The sequence below is a fragment of the Pituophis catenifer genome, unplaced genomic scaffold (genome assembly GCF_029215685.1).
Source record: "Pituophis catenifer annectens isolate HBS135680 unplaced genomic scaffold, rPitCat1.0.hap2 SCAF_15, whole genome shotgun sequence".
In the NCBI taxonomy this organism is placed as follows: domain Eukaryota; kingdom Metazoa; phylum Chordata; class Lepidosauria; order Squamata; family Colubridae; genus Pituophis; species Pituophis catenifer.
Genome location: NW_027256895.1, coordinates 5,468,426 through 5,491,655, shown reverse-complemented (window position 1 = coordinate 5,491,655; position 23,230 = coordinate 5,468,426). Strand labels below are relative to the sequence as shown.

General features: G+C 45.1%; 1 protein-coding gene across 1 annotated transcript; it reads left to right on the top strand.

Annotated features, from left to right (window-relative positions):
- The first annotated feature begins 5,278 nt into the window (after window positions 1-5,278).
- Window positions 5,279-20,399, top strand: LOC139325009 (mitochondrial inner membrane protein OXA1L-like). The gene is made up of 10 exons (XM_070954796.1): window positions 5,279-5,449; window positions 8,662-8,802; window positions 10,136-10,325; window positions 13,301-13,444; window positions 14,011-14,096; window positions 14,179-14,343; window positions 15,247-15,351; window positions 18,037-18,199; window positions 18,295-18,375; window positions 18,994-20,399. The coding sequence occupies exons 1-10, from the start codon at window positions 5,279-5,281 to the stop codon at window positions 19,071-19,073; spliced, it is 1,326 nt and encodes a 441-aa protein (XP_070810897.1). The 3' UTR covers window positions 19,074-20,399.
- Window positions 20,400-23,230: the final 2,831 nt, after the last annotated feature.

The following is a 23,230-nucleotide window of genomic DNA, read 5'->3' as shown; positions in this document are numbered from 1 at the left end:
AGCAAACAAGTCCATAAAGTCATTTTCTTTTCATTATTTTTATTGACGGTGTTTTCTGATCCGTCATTCCCTACATGGTGCGTCCTGATTTTCCAGGAAAGGATTGTTTTGAGAGTAGCACAAAGGTATCCTTTATATCTTGAATCATCACACGGTATGTGGTGGGGCATTCTCATCACTCCCAGGACACCAGGTGTGTTACTCCCTAGAAGTAACATGGAAGGTTAAAACTGCACGCGCGAAACACACAATCACCGAACCGGTTGTTAAACTGGCAGGATCCCACCACTGGCCATGGCCGTGGCCAGCTCGACATCACTCATGTCGGTGGCACCTGTGGTGGGCAAGGTGGGGCTGGGGGAGGGATCCACTTTTGCTAGTAGTTTGTTTTTCTAGCACTCTGCCAGCGAAAACGGAGCTCAGGGGCCCTGCGTGGCACTCCACGCAGGGGTGGGTTCTACTTACCTTTACTACCAGTTCGCAATGGGAGCATGTGCAGATCACCGATGATGACATCCGGGGCGATGGGCGGGGTCTCCCACCAGTTTTACTACCGGTTCTTACGAACCGGTCAGAACCAGGGGCAACCCACCACTGACCCCAGGGCTCCATTTTCAGCTGTGACGACCTCCTGCATCCCTCTGTCAGCAAAAAGGGCCACCGGGTGCAGCCCTCCTGAGCTCTGTTTTCGCTGGCAGAAGCGCTGCGGGTCAGTGCTTCGCTGTTTCCAGGGCGGTCTCACGAGCCAGATCTAAGCACCCCGCGGGCCGGATCTGGCCGACGGGCCTTGAGTTTCACACCCCTGCTGTAGGGGAAGGAATGGCAGAAGAGGGAGATGGCGTTACAAGAGGAATCGGCTTAGCATCCCTACGTAGACACAAGGGAATTAAATCCAATCTGTCTTGAGTGCCATTGCCCCTTATCTAACTGAGTGCATATACTTTTAACAATAAATCAGCTTAATTGAACCTTCCCATGTATTTCCTGATCTTTCGCACCTAACAGTTGTATCCAACATTTAGAAGCTTATGACCATTTCTGTTGACCCTATGAGGTCCTCATTTAACAACCCACAGTGATTCACTTAGCAACGGCAACTAGACTGAATTACCTACTGAGCTCCGGACAGCTCCTGATCTCCGCTCCTTCCGTCGGGACTTGAAGACTTGGCTTTTCAAACAAATAGGCTGAGACTGATTCCGGGCTTTATTATTTACTATTAATTAATTATTTGGATTAAATTATGATTTTATTGTACTTGTTTCTTAACTTGTGTTCGCCGCCCTGAGTCCTTCGGGAGAATAGCGGCATATAAATACATGTAATAAATAAATAAATAAATAAATAAATAAATAAATAAATAAATAAATAAATAAGTAAATTCAGGCATAAGTACACATATAGACTGGGTGAAACCAGGCTTAATAGCAGTAACTGTGAGAGGGATCTTAGTGGACAACCAGCTAAATATGAGCCAGTGTTGTATGGCGGCAGCCAAAAAAGCCAATGCAATCCTAACTTGAATTAACAGAGGGATACAATCAAGATCAAGTGAGGTACTAATACCACTCTATAAAGCCTTAGTAAGACCACACCCAGAGTACTGCATCCAGTTTTGGTCACCACACTCTAAAAAAGATGTTGAGACTCTAGGAAAAGTGCAGAGAAGAGCAACCAGGATGATGAGGGGACCGGAGACTAAAACATATGAAGAACGGTTACAGGAACTGGGCATGTGAAGAGAAGGATCGGGGGAGACGCGATAGCAGTCTTCCAATGTTTGAGCGACTGCCAAAGAGAGGAGGGGATCAAGCTATTCTCCAAAGCCCCTGAAGACCACATAAGGAATAAGGGATGGAAACTGAATAAGGAGAGATTCAACCTGAAAATAAGGAGAAATTTCCTGACAGTGAGAACAATCTACCGATGGAACAGAAGTTGCCTTCGGAAGTTGTGGGAGCTTCATCCCTGGAGGCTTTCAAGAAGAGACTGGACTGCCATTTGTCAGAAATGGTGTAGGGCCGTGATGGCGGACTTATGGCACGCGTGCCACAGGTGGCACGCGGAGCCATATTAGTGGGCACGCCAGCTCAGTTCTGGGGCGCATGCGCGTGCCAGCCAGCTGATTTTCGGGCCTTCTGGGCCCACCAGAAGTAGGGAAACAGGCTGTTTCCTGCTTCTGGAGGGCCTGGGGGGGTGGGGAAGGCCCGTTTTTCTTTCTTACCTGGCTCCAGATCCTCTCTGTGTATCTGGGAACGGCGAAAACAGCCTTTCCCACTCCCTTGGAGACCCTACGGAGGCTGAAAGGGCCCATTTCCCCCACTCCCAGTGGGACAGGAAGTGACGTTTTTTCCTGTCCCCAGCCTCTAGAGACTCCTAGAGAGGCTCCTAGAGACTCCTAGAGAGATTCTGGAGGCTGGGGACAGCAAACAATGTCACTTCCTGTCCCACCGGGAGTTGGGAAATGGGCCCTTTCAGCCTCCGTAGGGCCTCCAAGGGAGTGGGAAAGGCTGTTTTCGCCGTTCCCAGATACAGAGAGGATTTGGAACCAAGTAAGAAAGAAAAACGGGCCTACCAGGCCATCATGTGCCAGGAGCGGGGGCGGAGGGGGGAGGGGTTTGCACACACATGTGCGTGGGCACGTGCGCGCGTGACCCTCCCCTGCCCCCCCTCTCCTGGCACGCGATGGCAAGAAGGTTAGCCATCACTGGTGTAGGGTCTCCTGCTTAGGCGTGGGGTTGGACTAGATGACCTCTAAGGTCCCTTCCAGCTCTGTTTATCTGTAATGGAAGTCCAGAGATCGCAGGACAGACTTAAAAACTGGGCGACAGAAATCCGCCCCCATCTGCCATCATTAAGTGAGGACTACCCATAGACATCTTCCTAATGAATCCCCTTGAGCGTTACGTGTTCTCACATACGCGACATTTTTTTTTAAAAAAAAATATAGCCCTGTTTTTCATTTTTTTTTTCTAGTCTCTGCACGTAATAAATGGCTTCCTTCATCCACCCTGGGAAAACACGCACGGTTGAATGGACTCGGTTTAATTTAAATTGCATTGCGACTTTGCAACCGCTCCTTGCTTCGCTTCCTAAAACAATTCTCCGCCCTGAAAATGCATTTAAAAATATTATTTTAATTGGGACCCGAAGAAGGGATGAGAAAAGAACAAGGAAGAAGAGGCGCAAATCAGTGTTTTCAACGCAGAATAGAGACAGGCAATAATTTGAAGTCTCCCAGCTCAGTGATGGCGTTTTAAAATGGGTGTATTAGCAGGTGGATTCTTTGCATTTGACATTAGCAATTTTTTCTTGCAGTAGAGGAAATACTTAGGAAGGCCAAAGGCACATGCTCTGATGTTCCTTTGTTCCTTCTCATGCTTTATGTCTTCCTGTTTATTATTAGACACCCAAAACCTGCAAGATTAGAGACTGATTTTTTTAAAAAAACCCATGTTTCCCCATTTCTCATTTAGGGAAATATAATATTCCGCCTTTTTAAAATATTTCCTAAAATGTTTCATCTTCTAAGAGAGGGGGTGAGTGCAGTGGTGGAATTCAATTTTTTTTACTACTGGTTCTGTGGGTGTGGCTTGGTGGGTGTGGCAGGGAAAGGATACTGCAAAATCTCCATTCCCTCCCCACTCCTGGGGGAAGGATACTGTAAAATCCCCATTCCCTCCCCACTCCAGGGGGAAGGATACTGCAAAATCCCCATTCCCTCCCAGCTCCAGGGGGAAGGATATTGCAAAATCTCCATTCCATCCCCACTCCAGGGGGAAGGATACTGCAAAATCTCCATTCCCTCCCCACTCCTGGGGGAAGGATACGAATTATTTAATTCGTTTTTATTTGATTTTAAATTTTTGTATTTATGTGTTTTTATCTTGTGGCTGTTCACCGCCCTGAGTCCTTCGGGAGAAGGGCAGTATAGAAATTTAATAGAATAAAATAAAAATAAATAAAATAAAATCTCCATTCCCTCCCCACTCCAGGGGGAAGGATACTGCAAAATCCACATTCCCTCCCCACTCCAAGGGGAAGGATACTGCAAAATCCACATTCCCTCCCCACTCCAAGGGGAAGGATACTATAAAATCCCCATTCCCTCCCACTCCTGGGGGAAGGATATTGCAAAATCCACATTCCCTCCCCACTCCAGGGAGAAGAATACTGCAAAATCTCCATTCCCTCCCCACTCCAGGGGGAAGGATACTGCAAAATCCACATTCCCTCCCCACTCCAGGGGGAAGGATATTGCAAAATCCACATTCCCTCCCCACTCCAGGGGGAAGGATACTGCAAAATCCAGATTCCCTCCCCACTCCAGGGGGAAGAATACTGCAAAATCCACATTCCCTCCCCACACCTGGAGCCAGCCAGAGGTGGTATTTGCCGGTTCTCCAAACTACTCAAAATTTCCACTACCGATTCTCCAGAACCTGTCAGAACCTGCTGAATAGGACCCCTTGGAGTGGGATGGGAATGGTGATTTTGTAGTATCCTTCCCCCTGGAGTGGGGAGGGAATGGGGATTTTGTAGTATCCTTCCCCCTGGAGTGGGAAGAGAATGGGGATTTTGCAGTATCCTTCCCCCAGGAGTGGGGAGGGAATGGAGATTTTGCAATATCCTTCACCCAGAAGTGGAGTCGGAATGGGGATTTTGCAGTATCCTTCCCCTGCCACGCCCACCAAGCCACACCACGCCCACCAAGCCACGCCCACAGAACCAATACTAAAACAATTTGGATTTCACCACTGTCTCAAAGGTGCTTTTTAAATGGCCACGTTGGGGAGCTGCTGTTGATCCTGCCTGTTTAATGGAGTTACACTCCTTAAATTAATTCATTAACATCCTAATTTACCACTAATAACAAGGAAGTAACGCGCACAACAGCGCCCCACCGTGGCCATGTGTGGTAGAATGAAACCAAACGACCTTATCAGCTGGGCTTGGGAGGGTTTGCCCTAACCTATTTATGGAGGCATCGTTTGCCCGCGACAAATATGGCCGCACTTCCTCTTCCGTTTTGCGACCGCAACAAAACATGGTTTCACTCCGTCAAAAAGGCTCGACGTGCCCGTGACAAATATGGCCAGGGTGGATGACGTCTCCTGAACCTTTACCCTTTTGCCAGACGGCGTTTTACTTTTATTTTTATTTTCCGCTCCCTCGACTTTGACTCCTTAAGAAGGAACTCGCGAGAAAAAGAGTCCTAGAGATCGCCTCTCCTGTAGGGCAGAGGAGAGGCGGGCAAAACCACGTACCCGTAGCCAAGATGGCCGCGGCGGCTTCGGAAGGAGCGTCGCGGGCCGGAAAGGGACGCGACGCTCCTTGTGACGTCACGAGGCGGCCGGTTCCTCCGCGGAGCCCAAGCCGAAAGGAGACCATGGCGGCTTTCGGGGCGCTGCGGCGAGCGTGGATCTCGGCGGGGGGGATTCACGCACAGGTGGGTAGGCCCGGGCCCTGTGACGTCACGCGCCCCTCGCGTTGATGGGAGATGTAGTCCACCGGGCCCGCCTCAGGCCTGCGCTGCTCGTCCTTGCAGGCGAAGCGCCCGGTTTGACCCAGGACTGAGTTGACTGTCGGTCTCCTCGGGTGTCGGACGGGGAGTCCCAAGGACGAGAGAGGCTCCGCTGGCCTCCTCCGCCTCCCCTCAGGGCCTGAATTTAGGCCCAAACCAGGGCTGAGGGGATCATCTCAGCCTGTTTCCCTCCTGTTTGTTGCTCTTGTATTTACCTGCAAGGTTGAACCCTGAAGGTTGCAAAGCAGGGAAATGGCCTGCTTGAAGTTCATCCTGTTTTGCAATGAGGAGGTCCTTGGAGGTGGGGGCTCCCTGAGCTGGGCTGTTTTCCTTGCAGACGTTTCATGACCACACTAGGTAGCATCATCAGTGCTTAAAAGGAGGGAGGGATGTGACGAAGAGAAGGAGGACATTTCATGACCACACTAGGTAACATCATCAGTGCTAGAAGGGAATATGCGTTTGCAGAGAAGAAGAAGAGGATTGTGGGGTCCTTGGAGGGCTCCCTGAGCTAGGCTGTTTCCTTGCAGACGTTTCATGACCACACTAGGTTACATCATCAGTGCTGGGAGTGGGATTTGCAGAGAAGAGGAGGAGGAGGATTATGGGATCTTTGGGGCTCTCTGAGTTTGGCTAGTTTCATGCAGACGTTTCGTGACCAGACTAGGTAACACCATCAGTGCTAGAAGGGAATGGCATTTGCAGAGAAGAGGAGGAGGAGGATTGTGGGGTCCTTGGGGGCTCCCTGAGCTGGGTTGTTTCCTTGCAGATGTTTTCCAATCGGATCTCCTGCTTTGAGCAGGGGGCTGGACTAGAAGACCTCCAAGGTCCCTTCCAGCTCATTCATTCATTCTAAACCTTCAAGGTCTCCCTCCAGCTCTATTCTAATGATTCTGACTAGGTAACATCATCACTGCTAGAAAGGAGGGATGTGACGAAGAGAAGGAGGACGTTTCATGACCAGACTAGATAACACCATCTGTGCTATAGAAGGGAATGGCATTTGCGAAAAAGAGGAGGAAGAGGATTGTGGGATCTTTAGGGGCTCTCTGAGCTGGGTTGTTTTCCTTGCAGACGTTTCATGACCACATTAGGTAACATCATCAGTGCTTAGAAAGGAGTGGAGTTTGGTGAGAAGAGCGTTGTAGGGTCATTGGGGGCTGTCTTAAGTTTGACTGGTTTATTGCAGACGTTTTCCAAATGGTACAGGGTCTCCTGCTTTGAGCAGGGGGCTGGACTAGAAGACCTCCAAGGTCCCTTCCAACTAAATTCTGATGATTCTGACTAGGTAACATCGTAGAGTAGAGTAGAGTAGAGTAGAGTAGAGTAGAGTAGAGTAGAGTAGAGTAAAATAGGAATAGTAGAGATGAGATGAGATGAGATACCAATACCGATACAAATACAAATACAAATACAAATACAAATACAAATACAAATACAAATAATACAAATACAAATACAAATCAGGGTGGATAAAAATCAATGATTTTTTTTAAAAAAAATAAAAAAAATAAGATTTTTTTTATTTAAATTGGATTTTTTTGATTTAAATCGATTTTTTTTATTTTTATCGAATTTATTTTAATAAAAAACTTTTGGGGTAAAAAATCTATCGTAAGGTAGTTTTCTATTTAAGAGATATAAATAATTTAGTTTATTCAGCATGAAATGGAGCTTAGTTATGTAGCACGAGGCTGTATATTCTGCAACCCTGGGACTATCGGTGAGTCAACAGTGGGTCAAAGGAGTAGCAGAGATGACAGTTGCTCTTTAAAAATTATGATTTAAATCGAGTTGATTTAAATCAAGCCTTTTTACTAGTGATTTAAATCATGATTTAAATTGTGATTTAAATCAACTCGATTTAAATCAAATCCACCCTGATACAAATACAAATACAAATACAAATACAAATACAAATACAAATACAAATACAAATACAAATACAAATACAATGGAGGTCCTTGGGTGTTCTCTGAGCTGGGCTGTTTCCTTGCAGACATTTCATGGACACACAAGGTAACACCATCAGTGTTAAAAGGGAATATGTGTTTGCAGAGAAGTAGAGGAGGATTGTGGGGTCCTTGGGGGCTCCCTGAGCTAGATTGTTTCCCTCCAGACGTTTTCCAAATGGTATAGGATCTCCTGCTTTGAGCAGAGGACTGGACTAGAAGACCTCCAAGATCCCTTCCAGCTCATTCATTCATTCTAAACCTCCAAGGTTTGTTCTAATGATTCCCTCCAGGTAACATCATCAGTGCTAGAAAAGAGGGAGGGATGTGTCGAAGAGGAGGAGGAGGAGGATGTGTCTTTAGTAAATTCCAAAGAAGAATTTTTGCTAACATATAGAGGTCAAACCGGAAATTTTTCTTATTGGGAATTATAGAAAGAAAATATAAGAAAGATACAAAGTATTTATTGCTGCATATACTCACAGCTGCACGAATAGCCTTCGCTCAAAAATGGAAAGAGAAAGAGATTCCAACTGAAGAGGAAATATTACTGAAAATCTTGAACTGCGCAGAAATGGACAGACTCGCTTTGGAACTCAAGGATAAAAGCGAAACTTAAGTACTACAAAATCTGGGAACAATTTTATGATTGGATAGATAACAAGAGGGTAGCCAAGAGAAATGTATAGTGTTAGAACAAAAATATAGATGTTATAGATAAATGTATGTTTAAGAGATAAATAAATATACAGAAATAAGGGGGAAATTATTAATATCATATATTATGCTTAAATAGTGAACAAAGCTTAAGAACTACATGTTTATATGAGTACTAATATTATTGTAAAGTAACGGAAGATGTTTGGAACCAGTGATGTCATATCTATGTCCAATGTTTTTTTAATTTTGTATTATTAATAAAGAAACTTTTTTAAAATTAAAAAAAGAGAGAGAGGAGGATGTTTCATGACCAGACTAGGTAACATCATCAGTGCCAGAAGGGAGTGGGGTTTGCAGAGAGAAGAAACATTGCAAATCCATGAACAGCCTGGAAAACAGCCCCACATCCCGAGCGTAAGGCTGTTTTGCAACTTTATCCTTGCGCTTTGGCTGTTTTCCGGATGAACCGAATGGCTTTGTTGGCATTGCGATTCCCGGTTTAGTAATTTGCCACTTCCTTTGCAGGTTCATAGAACGACGGTTCCCCTGAGGTGGTCACAGGCGAAAACTTCTTTTGTCCCTCAGCTGAAGGGACACAGTTTTCCACTCCCTCCTTGGAGACTCGCAGTCCGGTGTCAGAGCACGGCAGCTGTGGCAGGCATCCAGGTACATATTTAAGTATAGTCTCTTATCCATCATTGATCATTGATCATTCATCTTCTCCTTTAACTTTCATTTTTATTTGTTCGGGGCTGCTCTTTTTTTCCATTTCCTCTTTGTTTTACCACAACCTTTCCTCTTCTTCCCTCCTCTTCCTTCTTCTGTCCCTTTCTACTTTCTTCATTCCTCCTCTCCTCCCATTCTACTTCCCCTCCCCTTCCCCTGCTCCTCTCTTCTTCCTCCCTTTCTATCCCTCTCCTATTCTTCTTTCCCCTCCCTTTTCTTCCTCACCTTCCTCTCTTCTATCTCTCTCTCTCATTTCCTCTCTTCTCCCCTCCTTTCCTCTCTCCTTTCCCACTCCTTTGTTGTATCCATTTTCAATTTAATCTAGAATGGTATTCGAGCAGCCCCGATTTTCTATTTACATCTTCATTTCAAATTTTTTTGTTTAATAATTACATCTATTTTATCATTCATGTATGCTTTTATAGTAACTCTTTTTCTCTTCCCCCTTTTCCATTTGCCTAGGCGTCAGCTGAGTTTCTATTCTTTTTATTGTCTTTTCTCTTATTTATCTTTTCCCTATTGTTCTGCCCCAGCTACGGACCCCAAAGAACGCAGCACACACAAAATCTATACAAAACTTATTTTACTCAAATAACTCAGTCTTTTTCAACCAAAGGCTGTTAATAAACTGTCTTAACAGCCTACAAGAATTCTAAGGTAAGGTAATCACAGTCTTAGTAGAGTTGGCAGAAAGCTCAGAAGCAATTTTGCAGAGACGTGATCCAGACGTGAAGGGGAGTGAACTAAAGTTGTTCCCTACAGCTTGCTGCAATCGGCATTCCTCCTTAAATAGGCTAAGGGAGTGGCCAATTAGCCCCAAGCCTTACTCTCGAGGAGACCTCCTCCTGAGGAGCCACTCCTGCCTTTTGGCAACTCTGCGTGCCCGTGCATCGAGAAGAGTCTCCTCCTCTTCTTCCTCTTCACTTATAGGCCCTGGCTGAATCCCTGCCTCTGGCACCACATCTTCTCCAGCCTCCTCACTGTCCGACTTGAGCGCCAGCTACACAGGCTGCTGGCACAGCACCACACCAGCCTCCTTGTTGTCGGAATCAGCTACTAACTGCACAGGCCGATGACAGGCCACAACACCTATCCTCTTCCTCTATCTTTATTCATATTTCTTTTCTAACCAATCATAAAAACTTCCCCATCTTTTTAAATACATCGATTCCTCTTTATCTCCTGAGAAGGAAACTTCATCCAGACTTTGGGATTTTGGGAAGAGGAACGTTTTGTACGCGGGACTCGTTTAACTGTCATTTGTGCCTTTCAGGTTGCTCAAGGTGTATCCGCCCCACCTCTGGAGGAACTCCTCCCTTTAGAGGAGCTCAGTCAAGTTTTGCAAGAGCCGACTTTGGCTGAACTGGGCCTGGAAAGCTATACGCCAGTGGGCTTTATCCTGAAGTTTTTGGAATCGTTCCACTTGGACTTGGGGCTGCCTTGGTGGGGCGCCATTGTGGCAGGTAAAGAAGATTGATGGGATGGTGAAGCAGATGGGAACAGAAAAGGCATTGTTACACAAGCAGGGGTGTCAAACTCAAGGCCCACGGCCAGATGTGACCCACGAGGTATTTAGATCTGGCACGCAGTCCTCCTGAGCTCCGTTTTCACTGGCAGACAATTGCAGGAAGCTTGTTGTGGCCCGCCAGACTCGGACAATGAGGAGGTTGGGGAGGAACTTGGGCCAGTGCTGGAGTCTGGGAAAGGCTGTGATGGATGCTCTGCGTCGGACACAGAGATAGAGCCAGGGCCGTCCGACATTTCCCAGCCACTGGAGAAACAGCTGCCTTTGGAGGCTGAGATGAGTGAGGAGGAAGAACAGCTGGGACCTGTTCCAGACACACGTGGTATGTGCAGAGCAGTTAGGAGAGGAGAGCAACAGAGGACAAGGAGTCGACTCGGGAAGCAAAGCACACGTGGATGCTGAATGGCCCCTCCCTGGCTGGGGAATAAATAGAAGGAAAGGGGAGTGGTGGTTGTAGGAGACAACCATTTGTATTGCTGAAGATTTTGTTCATTGTGTTTCGTGCTACAAAGACTGCTTGCCAGAACTTAATTTGCACCCTTGGGGCTGGGAGCTCACGGTCTGGCAATTATCTCAAAGTACTGATAAGGTCTGTTACTGCAGTTAACGCTCTGAAGAATTATTGCCTGGACTTTTCAGTGTGTGGATGCCATTAATTCACAGGAGATAAAGATGGATTTTTTCGGGACAAAGAGTCTGTTTCTTGTTTCTGCTAAGGCTGGAACAGAACAAGGCTTTCGCAGCCGGAAAATGGAGCTCGGGAGCCTGTTTTCGCTGGCAGGGCACTTGGGCTGCCACAGGCGCCCCTGACATGAGTGACATCAAGCAGGCCACACCCATTCTGGCCACACTCACCCCACCCTCAATGAAATCGAGTTTGACACCCCTGGTATCCTCAATTGACCACCGCAATGGAGCCCAAAATTTCTGTCGCTAAGCGAAACAGTTGAGTGAATTTTGCCCCATTTTTATGACCTTTCCTACCACGGTGGTTAAGGGAGTCACCACAGTTGTTACCATATTTTTCGGACTATAAATCACACCAGACTATAAGACACCTAAATTTAGAAGAAGAAGAAAAATATTTTCGGCCTCCGCACGCCCTATTTTCGGGCTTTTTTTAGGGCCTTTTTTTTTTACCCTTTTTTACCCTTTTCCAGCCTTTTTTTGGGGGGGGGGCATTTTCAAGGCTGTTTCAGCCCATTTTTCCTTTTAAAAAGGGCCACAAAAAGCCTTGAAAATGGGCTGAAAAAAACCTTGGAAAATGGACTTTAAAAAGCCTCAAAAAAAGTCCCGAAAACAGGGCAAAAAAAGCCTTGAAAACGGGCCAAAAAAAGCCTCGAAAACAGGTCAAAAAAAAAAAAGCCTGAAAAAGGCCAAAAAAAGACCCCCAAAACAGGGCTTGCGGAGGCCAAAAAACAGCCAGCAGGTGGTTTTTCGGCAATATTCAGTCTATAAGACGCACAGACATTTTAACCCACTTTTGGGAGACAAAGAAGTGCATCTTATAGTCCAAAAAATACGGTAATTTAGTAATACGGTTGCTAAGTGAAATCTGACTTCCCCATTGACTTCGCTCGTCAGAAGGTCACCAAAGGGAATCACGTGAACCTGGGACGCTGCGACCGTCATATATGCGAGTCAGTTGCCAAGCATCTGAATTTTGATCACGTGGCCTTGCAGCGTCATAAACATGGAAAAAAAGAGCACAAGTCGATCTTTCTCAGTGCTGTTGTAACTTCAAACAGTCACTAGAGGAACTGTCGTAATTCGAGGACTACGCGTGAACACTATCGGTGGACCAGGAATTATGCATCGCGATTGGGAAGCGAAGAGCGGTTCAGTCATTGGCAAATCCAGTTTTAAAGGCCAGATAGGGAGGGGAGGAAAAAGTGCTTTTCATCCTGCAGGAACCAGAAGAAAATATTCTGGGCAGACTTAAGATAAAAACCATGGTTTAAAAATTGCAGTTCGTGTCTCGGATCACTCCTTGTGTAAGGCGACGTGTTGAGGAACCCAAGCCAAAATTGGTAGACAGAATTGCTGTCAGGGTACTGTAAACATTTACCATACTTTTTGGAGTATAAGATGCACTTTTTACCCCCCCCAAAAGAGGGTGGAAATGTCGGTGCATCTTATAGGCCGAATACAGCCATTTTTGGTCTCCCAAAATCCCACCTTGCATGTCCTATTTTCCCCCCAAAACAGGCCCATTTTTCGCAAAAATGGGATGCACAGAGGGTTTGGGCGGCCTGCAGAGTGCTCCTGGGGCCCGGGGAGGGCAAAAACCAGACGTACAGAGACCAAAAACTTTTTTTTTTCCTTGTTTTCTTCTTTGAAATCTTGGTGCATCTTATAGTCCAGTGCGTCTTATAGTCCGAATTATACGGTATTTCGTTCTCAGGTGTCCAAAGTCATCAGAGTAGAATCTTGAATTTAATAAAAAAAAAAAACTTTAAAAAATATATTTTCGTTTTTGGGGAAATGACCTGTGTTCTTGTGGGTTATCGCAGCCTCCTCTGTCCAGCTATGGGAGGGGTCAGCAACCTGCAGTTCTGGAGCCGCATGTGGATCTTTCATCCCTCTGGTTTGGCTCCCTGTTGCTGGTCAGCTCCACAATTGATAGGGCTTTTGGTTAGGGCAGGTAGGGCAGGAAAAAGGATGCCGTGCTAGGAGACACTATGGTGGGGGAATTGGACTTCCGCTCAGCTCCAGAATTGAATGGGGGGCTTCCGGTTAGGACCTTTGTGGTTCTTTGAGTGTTTAAGGTTGCCGACCCCTGAGCTATGGAATTAAGACTTTCTGCATCTCTGAGATAAACTCTTTGAGGGACTGAACTTCTGTGTGGCTACCAGCAAGCTTGTAGTTGTCCTGCAAAATAATGCACCTCTTCTCTCTCTGCCCAATTTCCAGGGACGGTATTTATACGCTGTCTGGTTTTCCCGCTCATTGTAAAGAGCCAGCGAGACGCGATCAAATTAAACAACCAAGTGCCCCAAATTAATGCGTTAACTGCTAGAATCAGCGAAGCGAAGAAGACAGGCAACAGACTACAGTGTAAGTTTAAAATGGGATCAAACCTGAGTGGGACTAATAAAAGCTTTGGGATTAAACAAAGACTGCAACAGCAGCCGTTAAGGTAAAGTCAGGCTGAAGGATGACGAAGTGGATGGAAAGGTAATCCTCCATAAATACTACCAGTCTCTAAAATGCACCGCTATGGTTGAGGGAGATAGGAATTGTAGTCCACGATCTGGAGGACACGAAGCGTTCGTAAGCAATGCTGGTCAGACAGATCCAGTTGTATCTTAGCATCACATTTCCTGTGTCAGGATAATGATTTAAGAGCTGACCAGCTGCTACGATGATATGCTAGGAATGAGTCAGCAAGGTTTTTGGGCTGATATCACTTTAAGAGCCTGTAGTAAGAAGCCCTGTTGGGGCGTCTCTCTCTTGTGCTGTAATTGCTGTTTGTTTGAGATCTGACTAAAGTACGTGTATGTATACTTTGTAGATAAAACCACTATTTAAATGCAAACCTGTTTACTGTATTTGCTCCTGGGTTATCTCACATAGTCACACTCTGCGCACTCTAACCCTAACCCTGTCTCTTTTCCTCTCAGTTTCGCAGGCCATCATGGATCTGGAGCACTTCCAGAAAACCCATAATATTAACCCCCTACGGGGATTAATCACGCCTTTTGTCCAGGTCAGCTTTTATGACATGCTTGGAATTGGTTTTCGTGTGCACAGCTTCCCGGCTTGACCTCTTCTTTCCCTCTCGGTCTCAGGCTCCCATTTTCATCTCCTTCTTCTTCGCCCTGCGCAAAATGGCGGAGTGTCCTGTACCCAGCATGCAGACGGGGGGACTATGGTGGTTCATGGATCTCACTGCCCCGGATCCTTACTACATACTACCCGTGATGGCATCTGTCACCATGTGGATTGTTACGGAGGTAAGACTTGGTTATGGTGCTAGGTCAGAAATCGGGATGCTGGGAATTCTAGTTCTACCGTAAGCATGAAAGCTGGCTGGGTGACTTTGGGCCAATCTCCAGGCGATGGGGAGTTCTAGTCCAACCTTATGCAGGTGACTTTGCACCAATCACCAGGCAACGGAATTCTAGATTTGGGCAATTTGAAAGCAAAGTCTGGTTATCCACAGATTTTGCTGCTGCTTAGCTATTACTTAAGAGTTCATCCAGATCTCTTCCTCTACCCGTCACGATTTTGGTGGGCATGAGAAAGTGTTAGAGTTTGTAGCTATCCAGCCAGCACACAAGCAAATAATTCAGCAGGATTCATTTATAGAAGAAACTTCTTTATGTACAATAATATAAAACATGATGCATGTATAGAATACCCATGCAGCTCTTGCAACGGGGTAGAGAGTAGTAGCAAGGACAAGAACAAGAAGCCAGAAGATAGAACAATCATGCAAGGACAAATGAACTCTTATATACACAGAACAGTTAAGCTAAGCCACGCCCGGGCTCCGAGCTGTCTCACATGGCTCACAACAAATCCTGTGTCTCAATCACTAAACAGTTCCCATTGGCTGACTTGTTGTTATGGCTATTCCAGTTCATAATTTCTTATACACTGACAGAAAGCACTGTTGGGGTGGACCATATAAAAATCTAGCCAGATCTTGGCTAGGGATTGAGTGACTCTCCTTTTATCTGAAGCCTGGCTCTAGCTGGATCTTTGGCCCGCTTGTTTCCCGGCAGGCTAATTTAAATGTCAAAATCATCCTGGTGATGGAGAATGAGGACTGGGGACATATACATGAAGCACGAAGAATTGAAAATTGAGCAATGGCCACTGGATAACACCGATCTATTTTGTTTCTTCTTCAGATTGGATTGCAAACAGGACCTCCAAACCCACACCTGGACCTAATGAAAAAGGTTTTCCGAGTGATGCCAGTGGTCTTCCTTCCTTTCATAATTTCCTTTCCAACGGTAAGAGGGCATTTCAGCTGCGTTCTGCGGGAAAGCCGGTAGATTTTTATTTATTAACTACCCTGTTTCCCCCAAAATAAGACATCCCCTGATAATAAACCCAATCAGGCTTTTGAGCGCATGGCAATAAGGCCAAGCGCTTATTTCAGGGTTCAAAAAAATATAAGACATGGTCTTATTTTCGGGAAAACATGGTAGCTGATAATCCGGCGTTGCCCGGGTATTTATTTATCCCAATCCTGCCTTTGAGGTCATTATTTGCATTAACAGGCGCCTCCCCTGACAACTTGCCCTCTTGGCTTGAAGCTGAGGGCCTAGGGTGGTGTTATTTTTCTTTAAGAACCAATCCCCCTTACCAAAGGGAGCCCCCTTGTGGAGTATTGTGAAGCTGTTACCATGGCAACTGCACTGTGCTGTACAGTAGAAGCCATTTTAAGGCACAATAGGCTATATCTTAACAGAACTTGAATCCAAAATGCAGACTATCAGTCAAAAGTACTGTGATTTGACACTATAGATATAATTCATTCCTTTTCATTTCAGCGGCCCAGGCATTCCAGTTATGCTGGAACACACACACATAGACACCCCAAGGGGCATTAGGGGTATCTTAACCCCACAGTATTTTTTCCCAGAGATTAAGTCATCTGTGTACCAGGTTATGCTGGAACATACATACACACAGCCATTTATATTTATAAATGTGATGGTGAACCTATGGCATGCGTGCCCAAAGTGGCATGTGGAAGCATGTTGCCTGGCATGTGCGGCGTTGCCCGTTCCTCTTCTGGGTTTCTGGCATGCATGTGCGCATGATGATCAGCTGTCCTTCGTGCATGCGGCAGTGCCGGAAGAGCTGGTCTTCCATTTTTCTGGCATAAGCATGTGTGCTGGCCAGCTGATCATCATGCGCACCAGTAACTGAAAGACTATCTGGCCGGCAGCATTCGCACACCGGAAACCGGAAGTTCATTTTCTGGTACTTGCATGCCCCCTAGGGGCACACCTCATATGGCAGAAGTGTAGCATGTGCAGATCTTGGAGTATGCATTACTGCCCCCTGCCCCCTCCAGCAGCCGAATCAGAAGAGGCAGTGGCATGGGAGTCACGGTCAGCATCAAGGCAACCTGAGAGCTCCGAGGGGGAAGAGGGAATAGAGCTGGCAGAGAGAGAGAGAGAGAGAGACCAGAGGCAGAGCCCCCAGATGGGGAGTCTACAACCCCCAGGTTTGGAGGTGGCTGATGAGGAAGAGGAGGAACAGCTGGGTCCAGTGCCTGACGCACGGATGCACAGAAAACAGAAGAAAGAAGAGCAGTGGAAATCTGTGGGACAATCCTTGGGACAGAAGCCCCACCCTAGCTCTTGGGATAAAAGGCAGGGGGCGGAGATGAATAGGTGTGGCAGACAACTATTCGTCTCCATGCCGGACAGATTTATTAGTCTGCGTTGAGAGATATTTTTTTTTGTCAGGGCTGCTGGCGCTCCTAATAAAGGAATCATTGATTTAAATACAGAGGGTTTGTCATGTTTGGGGAGCTGGGTCAGAACACCCTGCCTGCTGCATTTTGCACCAACTGAAACGTCTGGATACTTTTTCAAGGGTAGCCCCATGTAAGGTGCATTACAGTAGTCCATTCAGGAGGCGACTACCGCAGGAATGACTGAAAGTTTATCTGACCCAAGAAAGTTGGCACACAATTAGCACATAGCACAAAGATGGGCAGAGGCCCTGCTGGCCACAACTGCCACCTACTCTTCAAGCAGGAATCATGACTCCAGATCACACACACACACACACACACACCCCGCAACTTGGGCACTAGGTGTGCTTGGGGCAGCGCCACCCCCCATCCCAACACAAAGATGGTAAATCCTCAGATACAGAAGGCCTTAAAACCTAAAACCACTCAAGTCAGCTAAAGCCCATTGTTCCCCAACAACCTTCAGGCACTAGGAAAGGACATCAATTTAGCTCATCAGGACAGAGATGTAAAGCTGGTTATTACCATCTAAGTGTCTAGTCCATATAAGGAAGGACTGCATCCCCTCTGTCATTTCTGTGTTTCAGTGGTGCAGGGAGAGGTCATCTAATTTCAGTAGTAAAGAATATGTTTCAGACTATAAGACGCACCAGACTGTAAGACGCACCTTAATTTACAGAGGAAAACAAGAAAAAAATAGTTTTTTTGCCTCCGTGTCAGATTTTCGGCCTCCAAGGCCCCCAGAAGCAATGCTCCGCACGGCCCATTTTCACCAAACACACCCGTTTTTAACCCAGAGTGCTTCTGGGAGCCGGGGAAGGCAAAAATGCGACACGTGAAGGGCTTCAGAGCCCAAAAACAGGCCCATTTTTGGCAAAAAACAGGCCGTGCGGATTGCTGCAGAGTGCTTCTGGGGGCCGGGGAGGGTGAAAATGCAACACACGGATGGTTCGGGAGGCCAAAACCGCCCGTATCCGGTCTATAAGACCCACCTAAATTTTCATCCACTTTTAGGGGTGCGTCTTTCACTCCGAAAAATACGGTACTTAGTCAGTGTTGAACTGTTGGATTCTTGGTGTGAGCTTGGTTTTCCTTCAGACATTTCTATACCAGGCTAGATAACATCATCAGCACCTGAAGGAGTGAAGCAAACCTAGAACCCAGCAGATCACCTGATGTCCCATGCTCTCTTTCTCTCATGCAGGCTATCTTTACCTATTGGCTGACATCCAATTTATTCTCCATTATGCAAATATTACTCTTTCGTTTACCTGCCGCTCGTGCTTTTTTTCACATCCCCGAGAGTCTGAAACACAATCCTAAGAGCTTACCGCCCCAGGAAGATTTCCTGAAGAGCATCAAGGAAGGTGAGTTTGAGAGGAAACGGCTGAAGGCAGGAATGGGTTGGCTAGATTCGTGTGGTCATGCAAGGTTAGTTGCCTCTTGCTTTAATCTCTCCCAGGATGGCAGAACGTTCAGATGGCTCATCAGTTAGACGAAAGACAGAAGTACTTCAAAAAACAACTGGATTCAAAACATAAAGGCAAGTCTCTTTCGCTTTTGTTTACTGCCGTCCACGATCACGAATGCTTGCATTTTGCGTTTCAGAAAGAGGTGGTCTGATCCTCCAGATGTTGCTGAACTACGTGTTCCAAAAGCTGCTGTCATCGCCAGTCCTGGTATAGGATGCTGGGAGATGTAGTTCAAAGTATTTCAGTTAAAATAAATCCAGTAAGAAAAGTTTGTCCCTTAAACAAGATGGGGAGGAAAAAGTTACAGAACCAGGCAATCAAAACAGCAGGAATCTATTACCTCTACTGGGCAAGACTACAGTTTTATACTAAAAAAATTAAACAGCACTAAGGGAATTTAGGACAGTTGTGCTGATAGAAATAATATGTCTATTTCTATCAGCACAACTGTCCTGTTCTAAATTCCCTTATAACCCCTTTGTAAAACAGGTGTCTCATCAACCTGAATTGCTCCAGCCTAGTCTGGAGGTAGCATGTCCCTGAATCTCAGCTGCAAAAGATTATGAAAAGTCCACCTACAGCCTTTTAAAGCATCTAGTTTGTAAATCTGAGTTTCAGAATGTACAAGAACTTGCTTTGGGGGAAAAAAAACACAGAAGTTTTATTCTTGTGCTTCCTTTCATTCACAGGGTCAATCCACCAAACCTTCTCACAGACAACCACACAGCATCCGAGCAAGCCATCACCACAAAAGAGAGGATTAGGGTGAATGCTACCGAGCTGTATTCAAGGCAAAACATGTTCTCCCGTCTCCCTTATCCTTTTGCCCTAGTTTAAACTATTGATTTTGTTCTCCATTTGCTCTGAGAGCATATGTGTAAATGTGTCTGTAAATTTATTACATAAAATTATGCTTTGAATTAACAAATGCTTTCAAATTTTGCAAAAAGAAACGGCATATCAGGAGAGTGAGATTAGAAAAGCGTGTATCATACAGGTCACCATTAACACACCCTTAAAAAGATGTTCACATAATTATATCCAGTTTATTTTGTCCACCCTGTGGCTGATCAGATGGTCTGCCATAACAAGAAATCCCACGTTGGCATCATTAGTAGATTTAGGGCTATTTGTTTATTTCATAAGTGCATAAAGGTAAAGATTCCCCTCGCACATATGTGCTAGCCGTTCCCAACTCTAGGGGACGGTGCTCATCTCCATTTCAAAGCCCAAGAGCCAGCACTGTCCGTGGTCATGTCATCTCCATGGTCATGTGGTCACCATGACTAAACGCCAAAGGCGCACAGAACGCTGTTACCTTCCCACCAAAGGTGGTTCCTATTTTTCTACTTCCATTTTTTATGTGCAAGCTGGGACAAGTAACAGCTCACCCATTATGCAGCACTAGGGATTCGAACCATTGAACTGCCAACCTTTCGATTGACAAGCTCAGCGTCTTAGTCACTGAGCCACCGCATCCCTTTTGCATAAATGCATATGGCTGCCCATTTGAGCAAAGCAAGAAACAGAAAATACAGATAAAACAGTAAAATAAACAAAGCTGGCACACAAAAATAATCAATTTCTCAAGTAATGCAATAAATAACAAGAGATAGCTTCAATTACTATTCCGTCCTTATGGCTAATGGAAAAGTCGGGTTTTAAAGGCCTTACAAAAAGCCAACAAAAGGAAAAGCCATCCTGACTGACTGAGCAGGGCAGATACTAGGACTGAAAAGACACATTTTCTAGGTTCTCTAAATGACATTGTTTCGCACAGGGTTCTGGAGCATGTCCACTTTACCAGACAGGTGTCTCCAAAGGCACACACTGCCACCTTCTGAAGCAGCTACAAAACTTCCAAATGCTCATCATCTTCATCTCATCCTGGGCACCCTTTTTCTGAATTATTACCATCTGGCAGACGGTACAGGATAATTCTACTGTATAGTGCAATATTAATGCAATTATCAGGGGTTTTCAATTGTATAGAATGTGAAGGATGAGTGTTTTGCTTTATGTATAATGTACACTGAAGATGGTATTTAATTTCGTTGTACGAGGTGCAATGACAATAAACTAACTTAACTTTCAAGGTCAGCCCCCTATAATTATATTTAAGCCCATTCAAAAAATGAGGCATGAATGGCCATAAACAGAGTCTCTTGAATTGGGAACAACACATCTGGCACATGAGGTAGGTTAATACAAAGGTTTCCTGGCTGTGAGAATCCCCAGATTGTGAACTAACTTGACTTGGGGAAATGGTATTCCATCAAGAAGTAGATCTCCATATCTGGGGGAGGGAACGGTATTAAAAACCCTAGTCACTGAGTTGCTAGGTTTGACATGGAACCTATTTCCTCTTCACCCAGACAATCTCAACACCAGCACCATCACACATACACATACAAACTACATGCATACACATTGACACAAACATTCTCTAGTCCAGTGATGGCGAACCTTTTAGAGACCGAGTGCCCAAACTGCAACCCAAAACCCACATCTTTATTGCAAAGTGCCAACACGGCAATTTAATCTGAATACTGAGGTTTTCGTTTAGAAAAAACAACTCATACATTAACATCTTTTGTCTTAAAACGCGGTAACAGAGCTTTCAACGATACAAACAACTTTTTATTGAAAGGTGACCAATTAATGTGATGTTTGCTGTTGTATGCATGCCGATAATTTGTCAAACCTTGGCTCATAGGTTGTAAGTTGGAGAGAAACGCATGCAGCACTCAGGTCATCTGTTAGTCTGTTTCTGGTATCAGATTTGATATCATTCAAAGCTGAAAATACCTGCTCACAAGCATAAGATGATCCAAACAAAGTAAGGAAAGCAATCCCAAGCGCTTTCATTGACTTAAAACGATTTGGCAGAGAATTCCACGCTTTAAGGATTTCACTTTCAGAACTAACTCTGCTGCTCTTCGTCATCCCTTCTATTGTCTCAAGTGTTTCACGCAGGTCACAGAATTTATTTCTCCACATGGAGTTTTCTTGAAATTCCACTAGCTCCATTTCCAGATTTTCTAAATCTAACCAGTGTAAGCAGGAAAGATCAAGTTCTTTAAAGTCGACTTTATCTGGAGAAGTAAGAAAACACAGGGTTGTCTCCATCTTACGGAACTGTAAAAATCTGTTACTTAAGTTCATCTTTGCAGTTGCTACAATGCTAGAAAATTCCTTGTAGATTTCCTGATGGCTTGTAGGATTGTCTGCAAATGTAGAATTTGCTAAATGCATTTTTAAATTTGGAAAAGATTTCAGCTGCCCACTTTCAAGGTCTCTTTCCAAAACCTGCAGTTTTTCCTCAAATGCTTTGATAACACAAAACATCCTTTCTGCTGTTTTCCCTACACCTTGTAGTTGTTTGTTCAGTACATTGAAGTGTAGTGTAAAATCTGTAAAAAACATGAGGTTGGTAAGCCAGGCCATATCAGTGAGCTGTGGATATTCCTGCCCTTTTTCATTCATAAACAGCCTAATTTCCTCCAAGCAGGCTACAAATCTCTCCAGGACTCGTCCTCTGCTCAGCCACCGGATATTATTGTACATAAGTAAACAATTATACTGTGCCTGAACCTCTTCAAGAAGTGCTTGAAACTGTGGAAAATTCAGAGCATGAGCCATCATGTAATTCACCATTATTGTGACATCTTCAAGGACATTGTCAAATTTTTTGCTGCTTTCCCTGGCACAAAGAGCTTCTTGATGTATAATACAATGGAAGTGAATGACTTGGTGTTTTGTTTCTTTAACAAATAACTGTATGAAACCAGATGTTGCCTCCACTATAGAAGGTGCCCCATCACTAGTAATTGAAACCACTTTTTCTGGTCTTATGTCCTGTAACAAAAAAGCCTCCATCACAGCATTGTAGATATCTATCCCTTGTGTTCTTTCAGGCAAAGACACCAGTTTCACCAGCTCTTCTCTCATGATGTCACCAAGAGCATAACGCAAAATTACTGCTAGCCTTGCTTGATTATTTATATCTGTGCATTCATCCAAGCACATGGAGTAACAGGCTGCCTTTTGTAAGTCAGTGGTGAGCTGCTGACTAACATCACTTGCCATGCGCTGAACTCGATCTTCAACAGTATTCCTGCCAAGTGGCATCTCAGAGATGCGTTGAATAATTTTATCCTTGTTTGGGAAATCATGAAAAAGGGAATTACTCCCAGACAACATGGCCGTTTTGATAATATCCCCATCAGAGAGGGGCTTGCCATGTTTTGCTATGCAGAGTGACATTTGAAAACTGCTTTTAAGAAACTCTTTTCTGTCAGTTTCACTAAGTTTGACAATACTTTTGTGGTTGGTTTCAAAGTGCCGTCTGACACTTGATGTCCGACACACAACACTTTCATAACACAGAATACATAATGCTTTCCCATCGCGTTCAATCACTCCAAATGACTCTGTCCAGGCCTCTTGGAATGATCTTCCACTATCTGCTTTTGCTTTTTTTGCTGTACTCATTTTTGGCTGTTCAAGACTTGGAGTCTATCAAAAAAAAAATTTTTTTTTAAATTAAGCACCCAATACAAATCTATCCCTATACAAAAAATAGCTAACACAGTGGCCCACATCTATAATAAGGGGGTAGTTTTGTGTGGCGTTCTTACAGATAAGCCCCCAGCAGGCAACAAGGCAGAGCCAGCGGCACATGCAGGGCAGGCGCCACAAAGCCCACACTGTGGCCCGAGCACTTGGCTCCACTCCAGCTATGCCACGCTGTGAGCTATGCTCCCCTCCAACCCCACCTCAGGAATCACCTTCACCACAGACTCATTTTTTTTAATAAATGAATGCAGTAAAGAATTTTTCTCTTGTTGGGTGGAGGGTGGTTGATACACTAGCAGAATCATAGGCATTTTCTGAATAGAGATAGCCCTCAACTTACAATTGAGC

What these genes read in the sequence shown, in the direction of transcription:
- LOC139325009 (XM_070954796.1), top strand. Translation starts at nt 5,279, where the DNA reads ATGGCCGCGGCGGCTTCGGAAGGAGCGTCGCGGGCCGGAAAGGGACGC. An exon ending in TAATCACGCCTTTTGTCCAG is followed by an intron (nt 14,097 to 14,178) that starts GTCAGCTTTTAT and finishes TCTCGGTCTCAG; the next exon opens with GCTCCCATTTTCATCTCCTT. An exon ending in CCTGAAGAGCATCAAGGAAG is followed by an intron (nt 18,200 to 18,294) that starts GTGAGTTTGAGA and finishes AATCTCTCCCAG; the next exon opens with GATGGCAGAACGTTCAGATG.